The following is an 11,505-nucleotide window of genomic DNA, read 5'->3' as shown; positions in this document are numbered from 1 at the left end:
AGTTAAATACAATATATGTATACATGTCCAAACAGTTATTTTGCTGTACAAAAAGAATCGGACTTTGAAATAGTATACAATTAGCCTGTGAAGGAAATCAAAAGTACAGGCAAACAAAATTAGAGGGATTGGGAATTCTATGTAGTGGTTAATACTCATCTCCCAGAGTGCTTTCGCTGGGTGTCGCTGGTTCAGTTCATTGCTGCTCTATTGGAACTGATTTGGTTCATCTCATTGTTGAAGAGGGCCATGTCCATCAGAACTGATCATCATATAGTATTGGTGTTAAAGTATATAATGATTTCCTGGTCCTGTTCAAATAATGGGCATCCTTTTTTTCACCCCTGTTCTTAATGAGAATGCTTCTAGCTTTTCTCCATTACATATAATAGTTACTTTTAGATAGATGCTGCTTGTCAGTTTAAGGAAAACTCCATTTAATCCTTTGCTCTCTAGTGTTTCTAGGAATGGGTGCTGTATTTTGTCAAAACTTTTTTCTGGGAGCAGCTAGGTGGTGCAGTGGTGCCTTGAATTCAGGAGGACCCGAGTTCAAATTTGATCTCCAACACTTAACACTTCCTAGCTGTGTGACCCTGGGCAAGTCACTTAACCCCAGCCTCAAAAGAAAAAACAAAAAAAAAACACTTTTTTCTGCACCCATTGAGATCATCATCTGATTTCTGTTAGTTGGGTTATTGACATGGTCCACTCTGCCAGTAATTTTCCTGATGTTGAACCAGCCCTGCATTCCTAAAAATCCCATTTGGTCATTGTGTATTTGGTCATTGTGTATTACCCCAAAGAGAGATCGTAATCTCTCTGCTGTTATTTTATTTAAAACTTTTGCATCAGTATTCATTAAGGAAATTGGTCTGTAGTTTTCTTTCTCTGTTTTGGCTCTTCCTGGTTTAGGCATCAGCACCATATCTTTTAGAGAAGGAATTTGGCAGGGATCCTTCTCCTACTTTTCCAAATACTTATAAGTATTGGGATTGTTTTTTAAATGTTTAATAGAATTCACTAAGTCCAGCACTTAGTTTTTTTTCTCAGGGAGTTCATTGATGGCTTGTTCAATTTATTTTTCTAAAATGGGATTTTATTTTGAGCATTCTATTACTTCCTCTTCTATTAATCTGGGCAATCTTAGTTTTAGGCCTGTTGCCTTGAACACAGAAAAAGGGCTGTTCCCCTCCAGGGGAGGAACACAACCACCACACATGAAAAGGCCCTTGGGGTTAGTGCCCAGTGTTCATGTACACTTGGAACTTGCTGCTTCTACTGACTTGAGCGTCCCTGGGCCAGGCACTGCTGCTCACTAGACTCGGTCTCATCATTGGGGAAATGAAAGAATGCCCCATGATTTAAAGAGTGATCCGAGTTCTCTCCTAAAATTTCAGCAACAACCTGGGGGGAGGCGCCTCAGTGGGGTCAGTGTGTGAAAGTCATGGGCGTTTTGAGGAGCTCTTCCCCATTTAGAGCCATCCTGGGAGGCCCCCCTGCCTAGAGACTTGGATTGGTCACTGTGACTCATGGATGTTCTCTCTTATCAGCTTTTAATCGGCTCCTAGCAACATCCTTTCAGGCCAAGGAAGAAGGGGAGGGTGGGAGCTCCCAAGTAGGCGCCTCATCTTGGAAGTTCCCTTAAGCCGACAACAGATGGCAGCAAGCCTTTGGGCAGGTCAGCCAAGACCCATTAGGAGCAGCTCCAGCCTTGTGGGGACTGAAGGGCGCTTGGAACCCCAAAGCAGCATCTCTGCCGAGGAGGAGGAGGGGTCGAGGGAAGGGGGAACCAGGAGGAATCCAAAGCCAGGGGGAGGGGGAGAAGGGGAGGGATGGCCACGTGACACAAGCCTGCTGGGTGATGAGCCCACCCTAGCTCACAGATCGCAGCAGCTCTTTACCTAGAAGGTTGGAGTGGGGGTGGAAGTGGGACGAGGAAGGATGACAAGGTATGGAGCTGAAGAGCCAGGACTTGCGGCTGCCCTTACCTCTGCTGGGGATTGTCTCCAGCTTAGCTGAGGCTGTTTGCATGAGAAGGGTCAAGGGCATAGCTCCACCCAGTCAGGGGAAATGTGGGGTCTGTGTCTACAAGGGCAGAAAAATCACCGAATGAATTCAGCAAGCAGCCAGCTAAGCATCTGCCGGGCACAAGCAGAGACACGGAGAAATGATGCCTTTCCCCTTGAGGAGCTCGGATGAAGTGAACAAGTGGGCAGAGGGGAGAACAAGCAGGTAGCTGAGAGACACCCCCACAGCAAGTGCCCCAACATCAACTTGGGGCTGGAATCAGGGGCCTTTCCAGGCAGAGTGCCGCCACGTTGCCTGCTGACCCTCCGCGGGTGCTGGCCCCTAGCACTGGGTCTTCAGTAATCTCTCCAGGCTGCCCTGTCTGTGCCTCCAAACAAAAGGGCTGGCTGAGGGTGAGCCATTCCTGACTAGATCGGAGGTCAGTGAAGCATTTCAAGTCCTACATGTGTCAGGCATTGTAAGCACTGGGGGTCCAGAGCCAAGGCAAAGGTAAAGGCCACATAAAAATGAACTAGAGAAGGAAATAGGAAACCATTCCTGTATCTTTGCCAAGAAAATCCCGTGGACAGCATGGTCCATGGGCTCGCCACCGAGCAAAATATCCACAGAGGGAATAGGGGGGGTCGTCTCGGAGGAAAATGAAATGCCCAGAATGGGTGGTTGTAGCTTCATTTTTAGAAGGAAGCCGGGAAGCAGAGGAGGAAGAGCATTCTAGCTATGGGAGAAGCCAGTGAAAATACACAGAGTTGGGAGATGGATTTCATGACAGGACTTAAAAGGTCCCATTTGGTCCCAGTCTCTCTGCTGACATCTGCTCTCACCTTTTCACAGCTGCCTTTCAGACAACTCGGACATGTCCAACTTACATCTTAAACTCGGAGGCATGTCCAAAACAAACTCGATCCCCCCCAAAACTCTCCCTTCTTCCTACCTTCCCCAAAGGACTTCCCTTCCGTCCAGTCCCTCAGGCTCCCAACCAGTGATTCATCCTGGACTCGCCATTCTTTCTCATCCCACAAATTTAATATGCTAAGGCCTGTTGATTTCATCTCTGCAATCTTTGTTGATTTCTTTATTGATTTCACCTCTGCAACATCTCATGATTTTGCATCTGCAATCTTTTGATTTCACTTCTGTAACATTTCTTGTTGATTTCACCTCTGCAACATCTCTTAATTTCACTTCTGCAACATTTCTTGTTTTCACCTCTGCAACATCTCTTGTTGATTTCACCTTTGCAACATTTGTTTTCACATCTGCAATCTTTTGATTTCACTTTTGTAGCATCTCTGGTTTTCACCTCTGTAACATTTCTTGTTGATTTCACCTCTGCAACATCTCTTAATTTCACTTCTGCAACATTTCTTGTTTTCACTTCTGCAACATCTCTTGTTGATTTCACCTTTGCAACATTTGTTTTCACATCGGCAATCTTTTGATTTCACCTTTGCAACATTTCTTGTTTTCACCTCTGCAGCAGCTCTCCAGCCTTTTGTCCTCTGACCCTGCCCCACCCGAGTGCACAGCCTTCCTCATTGACTATTGCAATAGCTGCTGGAAGGTTTGCAGGCCTCCAGCCTCAAATCACCCCAGTCCATCCTCCATTCAGCCACTCATTACTCCATTTAGTAAGCTTTTCATCACGAAGCCCCTCCTGCTCCCCAGTCTTCTATACTTTATTTCCTGGCACTGCTCTGGTGACCCCGGCCTCCTCTGGCTATCCCCCATTCCAGGAAAACTCTCCCTACTCAGCTCTGACTAGTGAGCTACCTGGCTTCTAAGTTTAAATTAAAATCTCAACTCCCAGAGACGCCATCCCTCTATTTCCTGTTTTTCCTGTATATAACGTTTGCTTGTTTCCATTAAACGCTCTTTGAGGGCAGGGCCGTCTCTTGAGGGGTGTTTGGGTTTGTTTGTTTGTTTGTTTGTTTTTGTATCCCCAGAACTTAGCCCGGGAGGCACTTAACTGTTTATTGTTGAAGGGCTTGGAAAGGCCGAGTTGACTTTGGATATTCACCCTGGAGGGCAGGAGAGCCTAGGGCTGGTGTCTTCCTTGTGGAAGGAAGCTCAGCCTGGATACCCCAAGGAACCCGGAGCCTCATTCAGACCAATAAACAGTCAATCAACGATCCAGCTCCGGGCCTGAGAAGCTCCCAGCGCTGGGTGTGGGGGGCGGGGCCGACTCGGGCTAGTCCCGAACCTTCCGTGCGGGGTAAGGGACGCTCCCAGCTCCTGGGGGTGAGGGACTCCGGTACTTGACGGCACCTCAGCCTGGAGGGAAGCGGAAGGGCAGCGGGCCCGAGCGTCCGGGGGCCAGCCTCGCCCCTCGGGCCGCAGCCCCACGCTCGCCCCTCCAGGGGATGCCCATTTTGCCTAAGCCGTCCCGCCCTCCCTTCTTCCCGCCCCCCCCCCCCTTCCCATCCCGGGCTATTTTGGGAAACTCAGGTTCCTCTTTAAACTTAGACACAGCCCTAGAAACTAAGTGCGAGCTCCCCTCCCCCAGCTCAGCCCCGGGAGCCTAGGAGGAGAGGGTCCTGCGGCGGGAGCCCCCGGCGCGGGCCCAGGTGGCTTGCACGTCCGTTGCCGTCCCCTCCTCCGCCCTCTCCTCCCCGCCAGGCCCGCCCGGGCTGCTCCCGGCGGAGCCCTCCAGCCCGAGCCGGTGGTTGGCTCGCGGGGCTGTCAGGCTCCCCTCCGGCCCCTTCTCGGGCTGCTTTCGATTGCTTCCCCCTCCCCCTGCCCCGCCCTCTCCCCCCCCCCCCACTTTTCCCTCCTTCTTTTTCCCTCCTCCCTCCTGCGGACCGACAGGCGGGCGGCTGCTGCGGTCGCTGTTGCTGCTGCCGCGGAGACTGCCAGAGGTTGCGGGAGCCGAGCTCTGTCGGTTTAGCCAGAGGGTCTCGCCCCAGTCATGGCTCTGCCGCGGGGGACCCTGGGTCGGCCTCTGGTCGGCTTCATCTGCTTGGTCCTGGGTAAGTGGGAGCCACAGCCACCCGGCGCCGCAGGAATCCCGGGCTCTGGGAAGGGCTGGCTGCTGGGGGCGAGGCAGGGAGCGGGGAAGGCAGAGTTCTGGGCACTGAGGCTGGAACCCCCTGTGGGAGTTCTGTTTTTCCATTGCCAAGCTGTGGGACCTTAGTCAAGTCACTGCCCCATTGTAGTTGCAGTTTTCTAACCTGTTCCGTGTGATTATGTGGGAGGAGGAGTGATGGAGAACGCTGGGCTTCGCCCTTAGGAGATGGCGGGGAAAGTGAGGAAAACGCCTTGGACCCCAGGAGGCTGGCTCATTTTCCAGAGGATTTTGCCCTCTTTCCCTCCTCCACAGTCTGGGCAGCCCTGGGAGCCGAGGAGCGGGCAGATCTTGGGCTCTCCCTGCTGGACTCCCCTCCTCCACTCCTCCCTGCCTCGACCCCCTCCTCCATTCCTTCCTGCCTCTCCTTTATTCCCTTCCTCCCTCTCTCCTTCCCTCCTCTCCCTCCGGTGATTCCACCTGAGTCTCATTCTCCTGCCTGGGGGTGGGGGTGGGGAAGATTGTTCCCCGCTGCCTCCTCCAGGGCCTCCCCCTCCTTGAGAATTCGGGCGCTCCCAGGCTTGGGGGGATGCTGGACCCCAAGGTTCCCAGACTGAGCGCCGCCCATGGCCTGGGGGAGGGAGACTGGGCCACCTCATGGTGCGGAGGGCTTAATCCAGGTGGGAGGGAAGCAGCTGCAGCCAGATGTGCCAGGGCAAGCCTCCCCAGGGCGGCTCCAGGCTACCTCTGCTGGCGCTTTCCTCAGTCTTCTTCACGCCCTCGCTATGTTGGGGGCCGAGTGACCTAGTTAGGGAAGCGGCCTCCGCCCCCCTGGGTCCACAGACCTCCAGAGCCCAGGCGAGGGCAGGGGGTCCTTGGACTTGAATGGGGGTGACATCTATGGGGAGGATGGAAGGGGGCGACATCTATGTGGGAGGGGGGTGATATCTATGGGGGGACGGAAGGGGGCGACATCTATGTGGGAGGGGGTGACATCTATATTCATCCACTTCGGGCGGAGATCAGTGGTTCCTCAATGGGATTCTGAACAGGGAGTCGTGCCCCCCACCCCCACCCCGCCCCTTGCCAAAGAGGTCCCCCGACAGGGCCGGTGCTTCGGGCTCGCGGGAACGGGCCCTGTCTCGCTCGCTTTCTGGGGAGGGAGAGAAGGTGAGAGGGAAAGAAGCCAGATCTCAGATGAAAAACAACCCCCCCAAACCTCCAGGGACGGCGCCCGCCCCCAACTGGTCTCTCATCATCCAAGAAGCACGCATTGGGCTCACGTGTTTATATGGCACTCCCCTCCCCCTGCAGCAAGTGCTCCCCCACCCCCACAGACTCCAGGAGGGCAGGGAGGGCTCCTTTCGAGGCTATATTGGCAGCGCCAGCTGGCCCCCTATGGGGCAGGACCTTGGTTCCACCCTTAAGCCTTTTTTGGGGAACGGGACCGATGGGACGGGTGGGGGATGGGCCCGCCGAGGTTCTCTCCTGAGACCCGGATGGGGAGGGAGAGGCGGCAGGTGGGCTACAGGGGGAGCAGGTGGGGCCGGGGCGTTCCCACGGTGAGCCGGGACTGGGGGGGGGGCACATCTGTCCGCGTGGGGAGCTTCGGCCCCGCATTGGCTCCTGTGGGGCTCTCCAGGGCTCCGTGGGAGCGGCCGCGCAGGGCGGGGTCCACCCTGCTCTCCGTGCGGCGGTAGACCTTGATTTCGGGGCTCCGGGATGCAGCGGCGGCGCGTTAGGTGGGAGAGCGGTGGGCGGGGTTGCTATTGGCCAGCCGAGCTGTCTGTAGAGGGCCCCCTGGAGCAGCTGGGCGGGGCGAAGGCCGGGCCGCCCTCTGGTTGGCGGCTGGGGATGCGGGATGCGGCACGGATGGCGCCGCGGTAGCCGGCGCCGCGGTAGCCGCCGCCGCAGTAGCCGCGGTAGCCACCTTTGCAAGGGCGGAGCCCTCCCCGCGCCAGGCCGGAGGGACGCCGGCGGGACTGCGGGGAGGGCGGCCGCGGGCCTCGGGCCGTCTCCGAGCCTCAGTCTCCCTGTCAGTCCGATTGCGGCGGACTCACCTGCCCAGGGAAGGGGCTCTCGGGCGTCCTCCCGAAAAGGGGTTAAGCTTTGTTCAGGCCTCCACGTGGCAGCTCCCGCGTCCCGAGCGTTCCAGGCCGCTCTCCCCTTCCGTCTGTGGGATGCTGTTGGCCGGCCCTTCCATCTGTGTTTGAACGAGAAGGGCCCCGCGGGTCCTGCCTCAGGCCCAGAAAATGGGGCGGGCCTGGCTGGCCTCCGGCTGGGGAAGCGGATGGCGGAACATCCTCGGCGGAGGCCCCTGGGGCGGGGGTCATCCGAGCAGATGAAATACAGACCCCAGCCTCCCCCCAAAAAAACAATGGGAAGAATTTGCCCTATCCCCCCCCCAAATGTCTGTCAGGCAAAATGCCCTTGTGTAAACAGCGATGGAGGCTCCCCTCCCCCTCCTTTTGTCCTCCCCAGCAGTTAGCCACTTCTAGCTACTTCTTGGGAAGTTGAGGGGCTGGGATGGCGAGCCTTGATTCAGATCCTACTTCAGGCTAAATGTGTGATCCTACTTTTGAGCCTCAGTTTCTTTATCTGCAAAATAGGATTTTAATTCATTTCCTTTTTTAAAAAATTTATTTTTTGCTGAGGCAATTGGGGTTCAGTGACTTGCCCACGGTCACACAGCTAGGCAGTGTTAAGCGTCTGGGGTCAAATTTGAACTCAGTTCCTTCTCCCTTCGGGACTGGTGCTCTCTCCACTTTCCCAACTGGCTGCCCTGAGAGCACAATTTGATTCCCTTGTGTGTGGTATTGTCTTGTAAATTCATCCCCTTTTATTTTATTTGAACACCTTCTAGAATGTCCTGGGGCTGCGCTGGACTCTATAGGTGCCAAGAGAAAATGAAACAGTCCCTTCCTCCAGGGACTGGCCTTTTTTCCCCCCATTAGTATTTTATTTTTCTAAATTCATGCAAAGAGAGTTTCCAATATTCCCTTTTGCAAAACTTCCCGTCCCCAATTTTTCTTGCTCCTTCCCTTCTTCCCCCTCCCTTACAGAGGGCATATTTTAGCATATCTCCATGCCCACCAGGGCATCCTTTTTAAAACAAGCAAAACCCCAAACCAGTCTGACGGTGCCTTTTATCTGTGTATCAGCAGTGAGACTGGGACTAAGGGCTCCCAAGTCTAAAATTATAATTTGTATGGAAGGTGTGCATTGGTGGAGGGACTTTCCTCCCCCGGAAGTTCTCTGTACTAATGAACTCACAGTTGGGGTCCCTGCCTCTATTTCCTGCCTCTCCATGTCCATGATTCTCGAAACTGAGAAATGAAGGACATTCTGATTGGCCCAAGGAGCTCTTACTTTGGATCCTTTGATTTGAATAGGATCCAAGGTTTGCAAAGCTCTTTCCAGAAATGATCCTCTTGGATTAGGAAGGGAGATGCTATCCTTGGGAACATTTAACAGAGGGGGAAACTGTAGGGTTATGGTACCTCACCGAGTACAGCTCAGGGCTCCAATGGCTCGAGGGTCAGCTCTGGAGTCAGGAACACTTCCCCAGTTCAAATCTATCCTCAAGCACTTCGAAGCTATGTGACCTTGGGCAAGTCACTTAACTCAGTTTGCCTCAGTTTCCTCATCTGTAAAAATGAGCTTGAGAAGGAAATGACCAACCGCTCTGGTATCAAGTCAAGAAAATCCCAAGTGAGACCATAAAGAGTTGAATATAATTGCACACAAGTGAACAACACTAACACAAATACTGCTCTCCTTCAATTTTGGTCTGAAATTTCATTTGCTCTATGGGACTCCCACTGTGGAAACTCTCCTCCCTAATACAGATCCACTAGATATCTATAAAATAATAATTTTGGAGTGCTCTCTAGGGCTTGCGTTCCCCAGGGTCCCATAGCTCCCAGGTGTCTGCGGCACATCTTGGATGCAGTTAGGTCTTCCTGCCTCCAAAGCTAGCTATCTACTTAAACGCTGCCCCTCACAAATGTTCATCTTCCCAATTTACAAATGAGCAAACTGAGGCTGGAGATATGACATGACTTGTCATTCAAAAGTGAATTTTTAAAAGATGATTGATGATAGAATTAGAGCTAGAATTCACTCTATGTAACCCACTTTATTATTTTTATTATTATTTTATTGTGAGGCAATTAGAGTTAAGTGATTTGTCCAACATCAAACGGCTATTCAGTGGGTAAGGTGATTTGCTATCACCCCTTGGGAATGCCCCTTTGGCCTCCATTCCATGAGGCACCGGGCCTCCACGCTTGCCTCTCTGCCCAACCTCCTGGCCCTCTGCCCCTGTGCCATTTCCCCTTGGGAATGCCCCTTTGGGCTCCGTTCCATGAGGCACCGGGCCTCCACGCTTGCCTCTCTGCCCATCCTCCTGGCCCTCTGCCCCTGTGCCATCTCCCCTTGGGAATGCCCCTTTGGCCTCCATTCCATGAGTCACCGGGCCTCCACGCTTGCCTCTCTGCCCATCCTCCTGGCCCTCTGCCCCTGTGCCATTTCCCCTTGGGAATGCCCCTTTGGCCTCCATTCCATGAGGCACCGGGCCTCCACGCTTGCCTCTCTGCCCATCCTCCTGGCCCTCTGCCCCTGTGCCATTTCCCCTTGGGAATGCCCCTTTGGGCTCCGTTCCATGAGGCACCGGGCCTCCATGCTCACCTCTCTGCCCATCCTCCTGGCCCTCTGCCCCTGTGCCATTTCCCCTTGGGAATGCCCCTTTGGCCTCCATTCCATGAGGCACCGGGCCTCCACGCTTGCCTCTCTGCCCATCCTCCTGGCCCTCTGCCCCGTGGCACCTCCTCAATTGCCAAGTTTCAGGACCTTTCTCCCAGCTCCCACTTCTCCCCCCTCCATTCCCAACCTTCTACATTTCCACCTCATCCTGAGCTGGGCACAGGGGCTTTGGGGGCTTATGTTTGTATTAGAGAATTTAGCACGGTCCGGGACACAGACTAAATACTGAATAAAATACTGTTTCCCCTCTCAGTCTGGCATGCCGTAGTGGAAATGTTTGCCGAATGAACAGCCCTCATGAGCTCCATGTCAGGAAAGGACTTTGTAAAATCTGCAAGGCCCGTCGGAAGGGGGACGCACGAATGAGCTCATGTGACGCGTGCTTCTAGTTGGGGGGAGATTGGACCCAATAACCAGGCTGTAGGCTAGAGCGTTTCTCCATTGGGCAGCATGAGTGCAGGGCTCTGGCCAGAATACACCATGTGCAAGAGTGGAAGAAACTCAAATTCAGGCTGATTTGTCCCTGTTTGTAACTCAGCCAGGGCTGCCTGAGACAAAGGGGTCACGTCCCCCCCCAAAACGAGTCCTTTCTGGAGACCAGAGTCCCCTCCTGCTATTTTTCTCCATCTGTGGGCCCTTTCTCCAAATTATGCTTCTAACACATGAAATCAGATGCAGAGAATTAAAGAGGAAATCATGTCTATTAAAATGCAATGATTCAAATATATATATATACACACATATGTATATACACATACATATGTGTATCTGTGTATATATGAATGTGTATGTGTAGACATATATACACAGACATACATATACATGTATAGATATATATAAGTGTATATATGTATACCTATATATATACATACATATAGATATTTAAAAATTAGATCCCCAGACTCCAGATTAAAGGCCCCTGATCTTCAGGAAAGGCACACGTGTATCCCCAGTAGAAGGGCCACTCTGAGCGGACAGGGTTCCCGTCAGGGAGTCAGCATGGAGATTGAGGCTGATTTCATTATTCTGGGGCATTCCCAGAGGCCTAATCATTGCTTGTTAATTGATTGTTTTGCTTACAATTGGTTTTGTGCAGTCCAACTGTCAGAAATGGCCTCCAAACTTGTAGCGAAAGGTCCCTCCGAAGTCAGCTAGCTGAGTCCGGCCCAGATCTGAATGAAGCCCTGCACTCATATCTTCTTCTGTCTGAAGACTTTCAGTGAGAAGGAACTTAGTCCCCTTGGGGTCACCTCTAGTAAGAAAAAAGGCAGAGACATGATAGACCACCACTCCAGCCTCGGATACTTACTAGGTGTGTGATCCTGGGTAAGTCACTTAATTCTGTTTGCCTCAGTTTCCTCATCTGTAAAATGAGCTGGAAATGGCAAGCCACTGTAGTATTTTTGCCAGGAAAACCCCGTGGACAGGGCTAGGTTGCTGTGGTCCACAGGGCCACAAAGAGCTGAATACGACTGAACAGCAACAGTGTAAGTTGGAAGGAAGTCCTTTCTTGCCATCCATCCTAATCTGTCTCACTGCAGCTTCAATCCTCGGGGCGCACTGCTGCTCTCCGAGGCCAGAGGGAACAAGCATCTCTCCTCTTATACTTGGCCACAGTGAGCCCGTTTCCCGTGCCTTCTGTTCTCCAGGCTAAGCATTTCCACTTCCTTTAAGTGATCTTCATGTGGTCTGAATCTGGAGGGGAGCCATGA

General features: G+C 52.9%; 1 protein-coding gene across 1 annotated transcript in view; it reads left to right on the top strand.

Annotated features, from left to right (window-relative positions):
- The first annotated feature begins 4,817 nt into the window (after positions 1–4,817).
- The window catches only part of RAMP1 (receptor activity modifying protein 1), a 50,510-nt gene continuing 43,822 nt past the window's right edge, over positions 4,818–11,505 (top strand). Inside the window, exon 1 of the mRNA XM_074264349.1 lies at positions 4,818–4,994. Coding sequence (XP_074120450.1) covers positions 4,934–4,994 — 61 coding nt within the window. The 5' untranslated portion in view covers positions 4,818–4,933. The remainder of the gene's footprint in view (positions 4,995–11,505) is intronic.

This window comes from Sminthopsis crassicaudata, chromosome 4, assembly GCF_048593235.1.
Source record: "Sminthopsis crassicaudata isolate SCR6 chromosome 4, ASM4859323v1, whole genome shotgun sequence".
Lineage (NCBI taxonomy): Eukaryota > Metazoa > Chordata > Mammalia > Dasyuromorphia > Dasyuridae > Sminthopsis > Sminthopsis crassicaudata.
This window is presented reverse-complemented; position numbering and strand designations above follow the sequence as displayed.